This window comes from Bombina bombina, chromosome 6 (genome assembly GCF_027579735.1).
Source record: "Bombina bombina isolate aBomBom1 chromosome 6, aBomBom1.pri, whole genome shotgun sequence".
In the NCBI taxonomy this organism is placed as follows: domain Eukaryota; kingdom Metazoa; phylum Chordata; class Amphibia; order Anura; family Bombinatoridae; genus Bombina; species Bombina bombina.
The window spans coordinates 705,259,762-705,276,945 of NC_069504.1; the positions used below are offsets into that span (position 1 = coordinate 705,259,762).

General features: G+C 37.3%; 1 protein-coding gene across 2 annotated transcripts in view; it reads right to left on the bottom strand.

Annotated features, from left to right (window-relative positions):
• Nucleotides 1–4,308: 4,308 nt before the first annotated feature.
• Nucleotides 4,309–17,184, bottom strand: part of RAB3D (RAB3D, member RAS oncogene family) — an 86,993-nt gene continuing 74,117 nt past the window's right edge. For both annotated transcript variants that reach the window (XM_053717850.1, XM_053717849.1), the window contains exons 2-5: nucleotides 12,983–13,210; nucleotides 12,744–12,862; nucleotides 11,439–11,563; nucleotides 4,309–5,642 (exon numbers count right to left, since the gene is read on the bottom strand). In XM_053717850.1, coding sequence (XP_053573825.1) covers nucleotides 5,461–5,642; nucleotides 11,439–11,563; nucleotides 12,744–12,862; nucleotides 12,983–13,210 — 654 coding nt within the window. In that variant the 3' untranslated portion in view covers nucleotides 4,309–5,460. The remainder of the gene's footprint in view (nucleotides 5,643–11,438; nucleotides 11,564–12,743; nucleotides 12,863–12,982; nucleotides 13,211–17,184) is intronic.

Consider the following 17,184-nt stretch of genomic DNA (forward strand, 5'->3'; position numbering starts at 1 on the left):
TAACTCAGGTTAGGTTTTATTTTACAGGTAAATTTGTATTTTTTTAGCTAGGTAGTTAGTAAATAGTTAATAACTAATTAGTAACTATTCTACCTAGTTAAAATAAATACAAACTTGCCTGTGAAATAAAAATTAAACCTAAGATAGATACAATGTAACTATTAGTTATATTGTAGCTAGCTTAGAGTTTATTTTACAGGTATTTAGTTTTAAATAGGAATTATTTAGGTAATGATAGTAAGTTTTATTTAGATTTATTTTAATTATATTTAAGTTAGGGGGTGTTAGGGTTAGACTTAGGTTTAGGGGTTAATAAATTTAGTATAGTGGCTGCTACGTTGGGGGCGGCAGATTAGGGGTTAATAAATGTAGGTGGCGGCAGATTAGGGGTTAATATTTAACTAGTGTTTGTGATGCCCGAGTGCAGCGGTTTAGGGGTTAATATGTTTATTATAGTGGCGGCGATGTCCGGAGCGGCAGATTAGGGGTTAATAATTTTATTTTTGTGTTTGCGATGCGGGAGGGCCTCGGTTTAGGGGTTAATAGGTAGTTTATGGGTGTTAGTGTACTTTTTAGCACTTTAGTTATGTGTTTTATGCTACAGCTTTGTAGCGTAAAACTCATAACTACTTACTTTAGATTGCGTTATGAATCTTGCGGGATAGGCTGTACTGCTCACTTTTTGACCTTCCAGAAAAAGCTTGTAATATCAGCGCTATGGAAGCCCCATTGAAAGATTTTACGCAAATTGCGTAAGTTAATTTGCGTTACGGCCAAAAAAGTGTGCGGTACAGCTTTTTTGACAAGACTCGTAATAGCAGCGGTAGTGAAAAAGCAGCGTTTTTTACTCATAACGCAAAACTCGTAATCTAGCCGATAGTTTTTTAAATTCCATGCTCTAAATCATGAAATAAAAATTCCTATATTTAAATACACATTTCAAATACAGTCTATCTTGTAAGAAAAGATATAACATTTTATCTCTCCATATGTTCTTTCCTGATAAATCTTTCCTTCCCGTATCCAAAAATGAAAACTGAGCTAGTCCACATCAGTTTATGTGCATTTTAATAAACATTAGTACTCAAAATATAAACTGACGCTGACTAGTGTGTGTCCATGGGGTTTGTATATATCTTGATATTTTTAGGCACACCCATACACATACATATGTTATCTTCCTTAAAAAAAAAAAAAAATCATTATTTGCCTAAGCTACTTTTTATTTATTACAGACTGCAGTAAAAACTATTGATGTTGTGTTCCTGATGCTAATGTCATATGACCACACAATTTAGTTGCATATTATTTTTATTATTTATTTATTTTTTACATTCGGTTGACGGCAGAGGTGTTCTTCATGGAAAATACAAAGGTGGGGTGGGGAAATCAACTTTTGTTCTTTTGTACTGTGAAAAAGGAAAATCAAAAGGTGTGTTCCCAACTAAGTAAACTATTGAAAATCAAACAATTTGACAGATCTCTGTAAACAGCATGTGTGTTAACATGTGTTAGGGACAGTCTAATATAAATTAAACTTTCATTATTCAGATAGGACTTTTAATTTTAATCAACTTTCTAATTTACTTTTATTATCAAATTTGCTTTTTTCTCTTGGTATTCTTAGTTTAAACTAAACATAGGTAGGCTCATATGCTGATTTCTAAGCCTTTGAGGGCTGCCTCTTATCACATGCTTTTTAAATCTTTTCAACACAAAGAGACAGAAAGTACACGTGGGCCATATAGATAACACTGTGTTCACGCACAGGGGGTTATTTAAGATTTAGCACAACACAATGCTAAATGTAAGACAATAGATAATAAACAGTCACAGTCATATGATCAGGGGGCTGGAAGAAGGTTCCTAGATACAAGGTTATCACAGAGGTAAAAAGTACATTAATATAACTGTGTTGGTTGTGCAAAACTGGGGAATGAGTAATACAGGGATTATCTATCTTTTAAAACCAATAACAATTCTATGGTAGACTGTCCCTTTAAAGAGGTATTTATCATCTATGTTAAAGGGACACAGAACCCACATTTTTTTCTTTTGTGATTCATAGAGTATGCAATTTTAAGCAACTTTCTAATTTACTTCTATTATCAATTTTTCTTCATTTTCTTGGTATCTTTATTTGAAAAGCAAGAATGTAAGTTTAGAAACCAGCCCATTTTTGGTGAACAACCTCGGTTGTTCTTGCTGATTGGTGGATAAATTCACCCACCAATACACAAGTGCTGTCCAGGGTTCTGAACAAAAAAATGCCTGGCTCCTTAGCTTAGATGATTCTTTTTCAAATAAAGATAGCAAGAGAAGGAAGAAAAATTGATAATAGGAGTAAATTAGAAAGTTGCTTAAAATTGCATACTCTTATCAGAATCACGATTTTGGTTCAGTATCCCTTTAAGAGAGTTTTATTTTTAAAAGGGAAACTCAAGTCAAAATAAACTTTTATGATTCAGAAAGAGCAGCAGATTTAAAACACTTTCCAATTTACTTCCATTATCAATTTTTTAAAAGTCACACTTTCTGGGGAACAAGCTCCTACTGAGAATGTGCACAGGCTCACAGGTATATGTATACTAGTCTGTGATTGGCTGATGTCTGTCACATGGTACGGGGGGGCTGGAAAATGGGAGAAAAAATAAATTTGCCAGAAAAAATTGTGTGTAACTGTAATAGAGAGGAGCTGTATAAATACAGATATAAATTAGGATCCCACTTCAGAGGTGCTTGCATTGTGTGCAACTGTGATACTTGTATAAATACTCAAATATTACCTAGGATCCCACTCCAGAGGTGACAGCATTGGGTGTAAACTGTAATAGAGAGGAGCTGTATAAATACACCAATATTATGGAGGATCCCATCCCAAAGGTGCCTTCATTGTGTGAAACTGTAATAGAGAGTTGTATACATACTCTCATATTACTCAGGATCCCACCCCAAAGGTGGCTGTACTCAGTGTACTGTGTGTAAATATACCATACAGGAGCTGTGTAAATACACAGACATGACTAAGGGTCCCAAAGTAGGTTTCTGAGCTGTATTAATTGTAAATAGCTGGATTAATGTGCAGATATTACTCAGAATATAAATAGAGAGCTGGCTGCACTTTGTCTATTTGTTAAGAAAATTGCACTGTTACAGTCAAACACACTCCTCCTCCTTCTCAAACAACCAGAGGAATAATGTAAAGTCAAATAATACAAAGAACACCTGAAAGGAAAGATAACCTGTAGGACTGTATCTAAAAGTAGCTATATATTTAAAATGCTAACAGCAATAATAAGTTATGGGGCAGTGATATACTCAAGGACTGGGTTACTTCCAAAACATCAGGGGTGCCAAGTTTAACCATCACTGCTATAGTCAATGTTACAAGGGCACGCAGGAGCTGGGCTATTACAGTGCAATGTTACAGGGGCAATAAAGCACTCAGGGGCTTGGTTACTGCAATAAGATGTTACAGGGCAATAAGAGACTCAGGAGCTGGGTTACTGCAATAAGATGTTACAGGGGCAATAAGGCACTCAGGAGCTGGGTTACTGCAATAAGATGTTACAGGGCAATAAGAGACTCAGGAGCTGGGTTACTGCAATAAAATATTACAGGGCAATAAGGCACTCAGGATCTCGGTTACTGCAATAAGATGTTAAAGGGGCAATAAGGCACTCAGGAGCTGGGTTACTACAATAAGATGTTACAGGGCAATAAGGCACTCAGGAACTGGGTTACTGCAATAAGATGTTACAGGGACAATAAGGCACTCAGGAGCTGGGTTACTGCAATAAGATGTTACAGGACAATAAGGCACTCAGGAGCTGGGTTACTGCAATAAGATGTTACAGGACAATAAGGCACTCAGGAGCTGGGTTACTGCAATAAGATGTTACAGGGCAATAAGGCACTCAGGAGCTGGGTTACTACAATAAGATGTTACAGGGCAATAAGAGACTCAGGAGCTGGGTTACTGCAATAAGATGTTACAGGGGCAATAAAGCACTCAGCAGCTGGGTTACTGCAATAAAATGTTACAGGGGCAATAAGGCACTCAGGAGCTGGGTTACTGCAATAAGATGTTACAGGACAATAAGGCATTCAGGAGCTGGGTTACTGCAATAAGATGTTACAGGGGCAATAAGGTACTGAGGAGCTGGGTTACTGCAATAAGATGTTAAAGGGGCAGTAAGGCACTCAGGAGCTGGGTTACATCAATTAGATGTTACAGAACAATAAGGCACTAAGGAGTTGGGTTATTTTAGGAGCAGAGCTATTTTAATAAGATTATGAAGAGTGATCAAGAGTTATATTGGTGTTTATTGTCACAAAGTTAAAGGATAGATACATTTTGCCTAAAGGCAGCTTACAATGCAACTTTAACACGAGGTAAAAAGTCACACTATGAGTAACATATCACATTTCATAATCACAGGCTGAAGTCACCTGGAAATTACCTCTAATTTCATTATAATAAACATACATCAGGAGATGTACTTTCTACTTATTACACCGAGAGCAGCGATTCTCATTTCCTTCTATTATAGACATCTGAACATATAGCTTCCACCTTTTCCTAAAATACAAGATATAAATCTCTTACATCATAATAATAAACAAATCTCTCACATCATAATAATACACAAGCATCAATACACACCTTATCATTCCTGCTAATGCACAGGTATCAGGACACAGAAATAGCGTTCTTAACAGCAACACAGTAGTGTATAGTAATAATAAAAGGAGACATCCTTTTATTTTAAAAAAATGTAAACATCTCATAATTATATTTTTTACAGAATAAGCAGGGATATACACCCAGACATTTCCAACAGTGTGCAAGATTTTTTTCCCCTTCTCCTTTATACAGAACATGGCATGCTGGAAGTTAAACAATCGCATGCAGAGCAATGCTATGCAAGTACCTCCCTTACAGCAGTGAGATATATGTAAGGTCACATAGGGTGTGTATCTTTGGCACTATAAAGGACAGTCAAACAACCCCTTCTCTGAATGTGCAGGTTGCCATTGCTTCTAGAAGAGAGGAGTTTAGTGTTTAAGGAGCTCCTGTCAAATTGTGTCTGGTTTTGGGACAACTTTTAATAACTACATCATTTCAGCTGATGTTTCTTCATATTGATTTTGAATTGCACTTGGTTTTGTGGGTGTCACTGTCTATGTAACTATTTCTCTGTAACAATGTTTGTCTAAATAGGGCCATACATTAGAAGTGGGACACTCCTCTCCCTCAAGCAATCATTGTTAGATGGGAATTTAACAAAAGTAGTCACACCGCCCCTTTCAAGTCACTGATATTTGGTCAAAGAGAAAATATTCTGCCCCTTCTCCCACTTGGCTCTGTCATACAAGAGCAGCGCTATGTTGTCTGAGATTGAGGTGTAACGAGTAGTGTCCCAGACATAGGTTTATAATCTTTGTTGAGCTGGGTATTTAACAGGAGCAGTTGCCCTGGGACTTTGGAGCATTTTCGCTTAGCTGAGCGTTGGCATTTCCTGTGACAGGTCCATTTTCCAAACTTTCATTCATCTTTTCACAGATGACATCCACAAGGCGTTCAAAAACTTGCTTTACGTTTATGTTCTCCTTTGCGCTTGCCTCAAAAAATTCAAACCCTGAAGACATAGGGGAAAAAAAAGAGAAAATGTTATTGAATACTGTGACTTAGGAGGTGAACTATTTGTGACATACCATGCCTAGCTTTGAATGACTTATGTGTTAAATGCATGAGGTGACTCAATGTAATATGGTATGTTGCTGATATTTCCGTTGTGAGATAACGTGTGCAAATAAGTCATCTTCATTTAAAAGCCATCTTTAAACAAATACAAAAAATTTGAGACCAGTTAAAAACCAAGAGGCCTGCCAAATTTGCCCATAATTAATTTTAAAGCATAGGTTTAATTAGTTATTAGAAAAGAATATGCTTATGCATGTACTAGACATTCTTGAATTTCCTTCATTTATTCTTTTCTTGTTGGGGGCGGTGGGAGTCTGTCATTTACCCCTTCGCTAGCAGGAATTTCAGAGAGAAACTTCCCTAAAGTACCAGACACTTTTTTAGTATATTTGCTATCACTCCATTTAAACAGATATATATATATATATATACAAAAGATATTGATCTAGGCTTATTTTGGTATATTTGTTGCTAGTATTTGGTCGCCAAATTTTCGCAAATTGTGTTTTTCACTAAAATTATTTACACACAACTACTGCAGTCATAAGACACATGGTTGTAAAAGTGTCTCTGGGATACCCTTTGCTCTGAAACAGCAGACATGCATGGCTTTGCTGTGGTTTTATAGCAATTAGAATGCTGCTAACTGCAGATGTGCACCACACTTTTGAAGCTCCTGGCAGTGAAGAAGTTAATCAGTTAGCTTGTAAATTTAATTTTTGCTGTAGTGTAGGGATTTAGGGATTACCGTACCACTTGACACCTCCCACCCACTGATCTCTACCTGATCCCTCCCAAACAGCTCCCCCCTCCCCACTGGTCGACCACCATTTTATGTACTGGCAGACAGTCTGCCAGTATGCAGTTTAGGGATTTTATTTATTTGTTTCAATATATATATTTTTTAATTTCTGTAATGTAAGTACTCTTCTTTAACCTACCACCTCCCTGATCCCCCACAAACAGCTCTTTAACTTTACCCCCTCCCACTGCTCCCTGCCATGTTTGTTACTGTCAGCCAGTCTCCCAGTAACAAATGATTATTTTTTTATATTTATTATATTTTTTTCAGTAGTGTAGGGAACCCCTTACCCTCCCCCTCCAAGATAACTTTTTCTGTAGTGTAGGGTCCCCCCTCCCTCAATATTTTTTCTTAGTGTAGGAACCCATCCCTCCCTCTCCATTCAAAACCTTTTTTTCCACAGTGTATGGAACCTCACAACTCCCCCCGCCTCCTCTGGGCTGCTTACCCGCCTCCCTCCCACTGCACCCCTTGGGCACCAACAGAAGATTGTGTCATTCTCTGTAACAACCAGTGATTTGGCTTCATATGGTAAGTAGTACTGTGCTCCCTTACCATATGAAAGCAGATGCCTTCTGTCCCCTGGTTGTGGCTCCCGCTGTATAAATTGACAGCGGGGACAGCAACACACTATTATAACTGAGCCACAATTTATAGTGGTCTAAAGGTGATCAAAATGCAGCTACACAAATATGTAGCAACAGCTCTCAAATAATGGTGATGATTACTTTTTATGGACGCGGCTATGCATCTTATGCCTTATCACTGCTTTGCAGAGTTGGTTGCTATGCCCTCTTTTCCTTAAAGGACCAGTAAATACATGCATGATAACAAGCCAATTTATCAAGTGCTGTAATGAATCATTTCCGCCCGCCATCGCTAAATGCAGACAGCATACGCTGTTGGCATTTAATACTGCACAAGCATTTCTTGTGAAATGCTTGTGCAATGCCACCCCCTGCACAAACTAGCAGGAGGTGTCAATCATCCTGATCGTATTGGATTGGGATGATTGCAGTCTGCCACCGAAAAGGTGGTGGAGAATTTAAGGAGCAGCGGTCTTACACAGGACCACTGCTTCTTAACTTTAGTTTCCAGTGAGCCGGAAACTTCAGGCGGATTCAGCAGCATCCATGCTTGTTAAATTTGGCCCTAAGTCTGAACTTCACATGAGTAATAGATTTTTTTCTGACAAATTTCAAAGCTATGTATATTTCCACTCCCAGTGCATCATGTGACAGTCATAAGCCAGTCACAAATGCATATACGTATATTCTGTGAATTCTTGCACATGCTCAGTAGCAGCTGGTGACTCAAGTGTAAATATAAAAAGACTGTGCACATTTTGTTAATGGAAGTAAATTGGAAAGTTTCTTAAATATGCATGCTCTGTCTGAATCAGGAACGTTTAATTTTGACATCAGTGTCCATTTAAAACTGCCTCAACCTGCTGCTTATATCAGCTTCAAGGCAGTCTAAAGCTCAATACAAATGTATCAAAATAAAACTAAAAATAATCCTCCACGTTAAATTAACTCCCACTGCAATCATGACTAGTCCCCACTACAACAAACCTTAATCACACCACTCTTCTTATTTACCAGTCATAAGAGATAGAGCCCACAATTTTGACAGTGATAAATCAACACAAAGAATGGGAGTGCCTTTGACATAGAATAACCTGATAACCAATCACAATTGTTTGCCTTTTTATAATTAGGAGGTAACCCCAAAATAAGCCCAGACCACAGAAAGGGACGTCCTGCAGAAGATTGGACTTATGGTAGGTACTATTTTAGATTCAGTAGTCTTTTTAATTTTGTGAGGCCTTTAGGTGTTTGTTAGAGTTTGCCTTGAGCTGGTGACTGTTATGAGCTGGTACTATTCAGTGACACCAAGGTTTTTGTAACCACTATTTGCATTTTGGTGTGAAATTGTATAGTTCTTGTTTTTTTGCTAAAATTACTTAACTAAGTTATAAGTTTTTGTCGGTAAGGCTTGCGGGGCTAACGCTCCTTTTTTTCTTACCGCTCCCTTAAGCCAACGCTGGTATTACGAGTTTTCTTTAAGCCGGCGTTAGCCTCAGAAAAGTGAGCGGAGAGCAAAATTTAGCTCCACATCTCACCTCGATACCAGCGCTGCTTACGGTAGCGGTAAGCTGTCAAAACGTGCTCGTGCACGATTTCCCCATAGGAAACAATGGGGCTGAGCTGGGTAAAAAAAAACCTAACACCTGCAAAAAAGCAGCGTTCAGCTCCTAACGCAGCCCCATTGTTTTCTTATGGGAAAATAAAAAATATGTCTGCACCTAACACCTTAATATGAGCCCCGAGTCTAAACACCCCTAATCTTAGACTTATTAACCCCTAATCTGCCACCCCCGACATCGTCGCCACCTGCATTATTCTATTAACCCCTAATCTGCCGCTCCGGAATCCGCCGCCACCTACATTATACTAATGAACCCCTAATCTGCTGCCCCTAACATTGTCGAACCCTACATTATATTTATTAACCCCTAATCTGCCCCCCCCAACGTCGCCGCAATTATATTAAATTTATTAACCTCTAATCTTCCGCCGCCAACGTCGCCGCTACTATAATAAAGTTATTAACCCCTAAACCTAAGTCTAACCCTAACACCCCCCTAACTTAAATATAATTTAATCCTATTTAAAACTAAATACTTACCGATAAAAAAAACCATAAGCTACCTACAATATAACTAATAGTTACATTGTAGCTAGCTTAGGATTTATTTTTATTTTACAGGCAACCTGTACCTGTAAAATTGCTAATTACGGCCTAGCTGGAAGTTGCGATGAACATGGTGGAATACCACATGACTGTATTGGCCCTCTTTGACTACTACGACAACAAGCTAATGAACCGACTAGACAGGCTTATCCAACTCAGCCGACCTCTAGGTTTGAGGCGGGGTGCTGTTAGCCTTTCTGAAGAAGAGAATGGGACTCCATTACCAGTCTTGGATTCACCCTCCCCCTCTCCCCCCCCCTCTCCCCATCTCTCTCCCTCCCCCCATTTCTCCCTTCCTCTCCCCCTCTCCCCCTTCCTCTCCCCCCCCTCTCCCCCTTCTCTCCTCCCCCTCTCTTTCCCCTTCTCCCCCCTTCCTTACCCCCCCTTTCTTACTCCCCCCTTCCTCTACCCCTCCCACTTCCCTCCCCCCCCCCTCCCAATTGTGTAGTAAAGGGATAAATAGCTTATTCTCTATGCTCCCTTTTGGCAGAGTTATGCAGTCTCTGCCCTGTTCATAGAGCCCTTACCAGAGTTTGTACCTATATCAGTGTAAAATTGGCTCTCCGGATGTTAAATATGTAAAGCTTCATTATGAATATCATTCTGTGTTCAATGTCTATTGACTGTTTATCATTATAAGTTTCGTATACCTGTTAGCTCACTTATATTTCCAATATATATGTCAGAACTACTGGTGGGTTGTCTAAGGTTCAGAGATTTTGAGGCGTCCAACATATGTGTTTCTCACGTAATTTGTAGGGTGAGGTCTTGGGGGTGTACTCAACTGATTCAGCTGTTACAGAGGTGCTCTACTGAAAGTTAACAGAGGTATCGTTAACTTTGAATGGCATATTTAGTATATGTGGCTAACCGTGGGGGGATCATCTATTTCTCTACTGGCATAATACAGCCAGGCATGTTAAGATGACTAGCCTCCGACTAGACTTATTTAGCAACTTTCCACTAGCTACCCACTACGGTGCCATAGTCACTTAATCGCCCCCAAGTTACTACAGAGTTTTGTAACCCAGTTTACCTCATATTTTTTGCTAGATTACAGACCTTCTTGAGCCTACAACCTTTAGTTTTTTTTTTTGTTTTTGTTTTTTTTAAGTCTTAATGCTCTTATGCTATTTGTATTTCTGTGAGTAACTGCACTTTTTTTTTATATATATTAGTACTTAAACTTATATGTGGCGCAGTCCCTACAGTTTTATTTCCCTGACAAAGTGATAGATATTGGTTATATTTAATGTTGTTATATTTAATTTTATCATCTCCTTCAATTTTACTCTTAAGTTCTTGGGCCTTCCCGTGGTCCTAGATGTCATAGGAAGGAGTCTGTCAGTGTAGGCCCTGACTGGGCCTATACTATCCAAAAGCCCTCTGAGTAGTACATTTAATTTATAGAGGTCCAAAAGTGACCCCAGCTATTTTTGAGGGAAAAGAAGGTGATTCTGATTTTGCCCTTCAACTGTTGTGCATTTCTTTTATATTTTAATTTGGGAATATTATGTGAATGTTCTGATAAGAGATCTTTCCCTAAATTTGCTCTTATGTATTTGTTTATGTTCTCGATACCTATCTTATCATAAGCTATGTGTCATGTGCTTGCTGAGGCAAACTGTTTTTTTGTCCTGGAAATTGTACATTACCTCAATAAAAAAAATAAACAAAAAAAATAAAAATAAATGCAAACCCCATAATATCTAGTAAGCACTATACTTTAGTAATGTCAATACACCAGGAAGTTGAACTGACATCAGAGACTATAGGAAAAATTGATGTAAGTGGAATTATGTTTTTCTATGTTAATATGTATGTTACAGTTATGTATTATTCTAGTGTGGGGTAGAGGTTTTTAAACCAGTCCTCTGACCTTTATAACAGGCCAGATTTTCAGGATTATGTTGGGTAAGAGAAGGTTAATAACCATGTTTACTAGTCAGCTGATTATATTACCTGTGCTTCAGTTTAGACATCCTGAAAATCTGGCTTGTTGGGGAGGCCTGGTGTGGGGAATATTGGCTTGATAATGATAAAAAGTAAGATTTTTTTATATTAGCAGGTAAAGATATAAAATTAATCCTGTAATATAATTATTGCGTGATTTCCATAATCCAATACTGTGAGGTTATTTGCCATATTATAATGATGTCACTCGTTGCTTACCTAGCTCCTCAGCAAGTCGGCGCCCATCCTCTGCAGGAATTACTCTGTCATCTTCTAGATCACATTTGTTTCCAACTAGAAGGACTTGTGCATTGTCCCAGGAGTATGTTTTAATCTGAGTCGCCCTAAGAAGAAAGATTATAATATACAGCCGGTCATTTTATTAATAACACATTCCAATCACTGACACCCCTCCTCCCATTATTTACTCTGTCCCCACAAACCATCACCAAAATGTATGTCCTTTCTTGTAGATCATCTGTAAGAACTGACAAAGTGTATCCCATCTCTTCTCCACCCCAGAAAGGAACAGTGCTCCTACTCTTTAAAGTATTTCACAACACACTGGAGCATAAATACACTGGAATTACTATCCTAATCATTCTGCTACAGAATCCCACCTGGGCCATTTACCTACAGAGTGTCCTTTCACTGATATCAACCATGCAGAACATCCCTGTAGTGCCCTGCTGCTACATATGCTGACCCTGCAGGATTCTGTTCTTAGTAAGAGGGAGTTAATGGGGGGAAATTTAAATATCAAGACCACAATAATGTAGCTGCCTTTTTTATATTGACCATGCAATATCTCATATCCTGTGGCCCAGTATTTAAAAAAAATATATATTTATAATCAGAAGTGGTGCTTTTACTTGTCCACATTTTTTTTTATTACTCTATACTTTGGGTCTAGTCACTATTTTGTTTCCATCAACCATGTAATTTATAGAGGGTGGTGTTAACCTTCTTTCTAATGGGTTGTGTTTACTCCTCTTCTTTCAAATGAAGCGTCTGATTGATATATAAATTAATTTTTTGGACTACAGAGGCACAGCTTTAATGCCCACCTTTGCCACTCTAAATCTATTTTCTAATTGGTTGTTTTTTTAAAACATGTGACCATCATTTAAATGAGCAGTAAGGGGACTGAAAGAGTGTCTCTTTTAAATGCCTATCCACTGAACCAGAGTTAATTTCTCTAGAGTAGAGTAGAGTATTCAGTCATCTTCTGAACATCACTCCTTCAATGAGCACTCCCTACCTACTCTAATGCAGAGTACAGCTCCACTGACCTGTCTTTCCAAGTACGTTCATTCATGCTACATCTACTATGCAGTACTATTTTTACTATATTTGTTTAAATAATTTGACAGCATGCATTTGCCAGAGAATTCCAGGCTCCTTGGATTTGTCAAGCCCTGCAGCAGAATATCATAATACAGAAGAGTATCCTACTATTGGCATTTTGTCTTCACAGTCATTTAACTACTACACTCCATATACCACACCCTTTTTTCTGCTCACCAGTCCTGCACAGCATTGAACGAATCTATGTTTGAGATGTCATACATTAGCAGGAAGCCCATGGCCCCGCGGTAATAGGCAGTAGTGATTGTACGATATCGTTCCTGACCAGCTGTGTCCTGTGGAGACATAAACACAAGCACATCAAGAGAGAATCATACAGTCATTAGAATCCAAAGCAGAACTGACACTTTTATGGTTTGTAACCCTTTAATCAGTAGGATTAAAGATTTTCTCACCCAGATCTGTAGTTTGACTCTCTTCTCATTCCTATAAACGGTCTTGACTTTGAAGTCAATCCCTACTGTGCTAACAAAGGCTGACGTGAAGGAATCATCGGCGTAGCGGAACAAGAAAGAGGTTTTGCCAACACTGCTATTCCCGATGATCAGGAGTTTGAACATGTAATCAAAGCTCTGGTCAGCAGCATCTTTCTGTGGCTGGCGTGTATCAGTAGCGGATGCCATCTATGGGGATAAAAAGGAAACCGCTACTATAGGATCTTCACATTATTGTATAACCCAATTATACTACCTCACTTATATAGGGTCATTGCATCGTTTACATAGGATGTCCGATTTGTGAAAAGTGTTTCCATTTAATATCTAATAATATATATGAATTGTTAATGAAAAATGTATATACAGTAGACGTGTGCAATTGCATCCATCGTTAGGATCTGAATGCGGAAGAAAGTGCCCGCTCATGGCATTCGACTCTTCTAACGAAGGATCCAAATGCACACGTCTGATATACAGGAATAATGATGTACACAGGTACAAATCCCCCAATCCAGAATTCCAAAATCTACACTTATTCTGAAATCCAAACTTTTTAATTAATATTTTTAAGAATAAAATGATTATTGTTTTCCCTGCCTGTAAGTTGCAATGTTCTCTGCCTGTATTTTTGGTTTGTTTTATATATTTTTTTATGTTCTAAAATGCAAATATTTATTTAAAACAACAAATATTACCTTTATGATTACAGTACTGTATCTTTCTGAGGGTTCTATGTATACAAAAGTATTAAAATGATATAGAACTACATTTAGGTTACATGTATCGGCTTTATTAAGACATATAAATATTGCCTAAATTACATTAGATATTGTTGTTTACACTTGGTCCCAGCCCCTCTCCAAATTGTCCCATTTTACAGATTCAAATATTCCAAAGCCAAAGTCCAAACCTTATATATATATATATATATATATATATATATATATAGGTGTAACACGTTTCAGCTTAGCAGAGCCATACTCATAGACCTCTGTTGCATTGGCTTAATGACCACCTTGTATCCTTGTTTTTAATTATACTTCATTAAAAACAAATGTGCCAATACAGATTAACTACCATGAATTACAAAGCTAAGCCTTCGTTGAAACCTATGGTAATATGTTGCTTTTAGTATATTAGTGTCAAAGTACAGTCTGTCTTTATTTGGCAGTACTAGAAAGGAATAAATCTATATACCAATTTAACAAATCTAAGTAAATTTAGACTAGTCTACCAAAGATCTGGAAAAATTCCACAGTAACTATTAAACTATAAGCTTACTCGCTGCTAGTCAAATGGGCTCACCAGATAGATTTAGTGGAGCTTGAGTCTAAGTTAAAGGGACACTGAACCCAAATTTTTAATTTTGTGATTCAGAAAGAACATGCAATTTTAAGCAACTTTCTAATTTACTCCTATTATCAATTTTTTTTCGTTATCTTGCTATCTTTATTTGAAAAAGAAGGCATCTAAGCTAAGGAGCAAGGATTTTTTGGTTCAGACCTCTGGACAGCACTTGTTTATTGGTGGGTGAATGTATCCACCAATCAGCAAGAACAACCCAGGTTGTTCACCAAAATTGTCTGGCATCTAAACTTACATTCTTGCTTTTCAAATAAAGGTACCAAGCAAATGAAGAAAATTTGATAATAGGAGTAAATTAGAAAGTTGCTTATAATTGCATGCCCTATCTGAATCACAAAAGAAAAAAATTGGGTTCAGTGTCCCTTTAAATTGGTTAGATGTGTATGTAAGTAAATGTCAGATATTGGTTCATAAATTGACAGATTTTCTTATTTTTAAACATTTAAAAGGGATATTCCAGCCAAAATTGGAAACCACATGGGTGCATTTCGGTATTGAACAGAAGCAATTTAGTAATATACATACATTAGCAAAAAGGCTTCTAATAAAAGCTATAGGTGTTTCAAAAGTGTATTTAAGTATGCACCGTGCACCAGCATTTTAAACACAACACTTGTTCGGAGAGCCTAAGGTGCTTGTACCATCTGGTAATGACTCAATTTGTTAATTGCTGACATGATACAAGTCCCACTGATTATCTGAGAAGCTGCATTATTTAAAAGGTGGGTGCAGTGAAAATATCTAGCTATGCTTCACATGCACGTGCACAGAAAAATGTTAACACTAAAACAGTGATAAATCTTAATAGAAGCATTTTTGCCAATACATGTATATTGGAAATATGTTTCTATTCAAAAATGCAATAAATCTATGTGAATTCATATTTTGACTGGAATGTCCCTTTAATCTTAAATACTTGTTTCAAAAGCCAAGTATGAAATCATTGTTGATTTGAAACAACTACCAATCTCTCCACACCAGAATGTATCTGTAATTAGTTCATATATCTTGTTTGTATGCTTTACAGATCTTTCCTACATAATGTATAATGGATATATAGACAAAGCAATCGCTATATGTACTTACTGATGAGCGGTATTTAAACAGTGCTAAACCTCTTAAGCACTATTAAGAGATTCCAAAAGACACAAGGAATCCTTAAACATCAAAAACACATAAAGAGTGAAAAATACCGCTATATGGCCTAAGGCAAAGACTCGCTGAAAGTTTCAAATCTTCATATAGTATATGGTATACAGGAGTTTATTTGTGCATAGTCTTGAAGCAGGTACTTATAAAGTCCATAGTCATTAGGAGTGCAAGTAAATGTAGCATTTATTCCATATAACGGTAAAAATTAACTCTTTTACAGACCTTGACAATGCAGTACTAGTGAATTAGATAGAGTGATACCTCTGACCCTCCTCTTGCGTCACCTGACGCGTTTCGCTGCAGCTTTATCAAAGGTGGCGTGCCACTGAACTAGAAGCGCCAGCTTTTAAATGCCCAGCTGATTACGCCACTGAGCTCAACGCCCATTTTCCAACGGGAAGTGGCGTATTGACCGGGATTAGCCAATAGCAATATTCAATCTCGCTTGTGTAAGATGTTGCTAGGTAGAATACATGAAACTTAATTTCAACAATCGTGTGTATATAGATACATTTGTTGCCAATATTACATAGTTAGCATTTGTTCTTTGAATGGCCTATATATTATGTATATACATATCTTTTGCAATAAAGTAATTGTATTCTCATAATAAGAAAACAGTGTTGTTTCTACTGTACGGTTGTTAGAGATAAAATATTAAAATGTTTATGTACACCAAAAAATGGGGAATTTAGAGAGTACAGAGGTGTAAATATATAGATACAATGCAAGCTTGAATAGTCATATCCCTTAAAGGGAAACTCAATCAAAATTAAACTTTCATTATTCAGATAGAGCATGCCATTTTAAACAACTTTCCCATTTACTTCCATTAACTAAATGTGCACAGTCTTTTTATATTTAAACTTTTTGAGTCACCAGCTCCTACTGAGCATGTGCAAGAATAAGTGTGTATGCATTTGTGAATGGCTGATGGCTGTCACATGGTACGTGTATGCATTTGTGATTGACTGATGGCTGTCACATGGTACAGGGGGAGTCGAAAAAGACATAACTTTTAAAATTGTCAGAAAAAAATCTACTACTCATTTGAAGTTCAGAATAAGTGCTATTGCATTGTCTTGTTATCCTGCATTTGCTGATTATGCAAATCTACTGTGTTGACTGGTCCTTTAATGTATACATATACAGGGAGTGCAGAATTATTAGGCAAGTTGTATTTTTGAGGATTCATTTTATTATTGAACAACAACCATGTTCTCAATGAACCCAAAAAACTCATTAATATCAAAGCTGAATAGTTTTGGAAGTAGTTTTTAGTTTGTTTTTAGTTATAGCTATTTTAGGGGGATATCTGTGTGTGCAGGTGACTATTACTGTGCATAATTATTAGGCAACTTAACAAAAATCAAATATATACCCATTTCAATTATTTATTTTTACTAGTGAAACCAATATAACATCTCAACATTCACAAATATACATTTCTGACATTCAAAAACAAAACAAAAACAAATCAGTGACCAATATAGCCACCTTTCTTTGCAAGGACACTCAAAAGCCTGCCATCCATGGATTCTGTCAGTGTTTTGATCTGTTCACCATCAACATTGCGTGCAGCAGCAACCACAGCCTCCCAGACACTGTTCAGAGAGGTGTACTGTTTTCCCTCCTTGTAAATC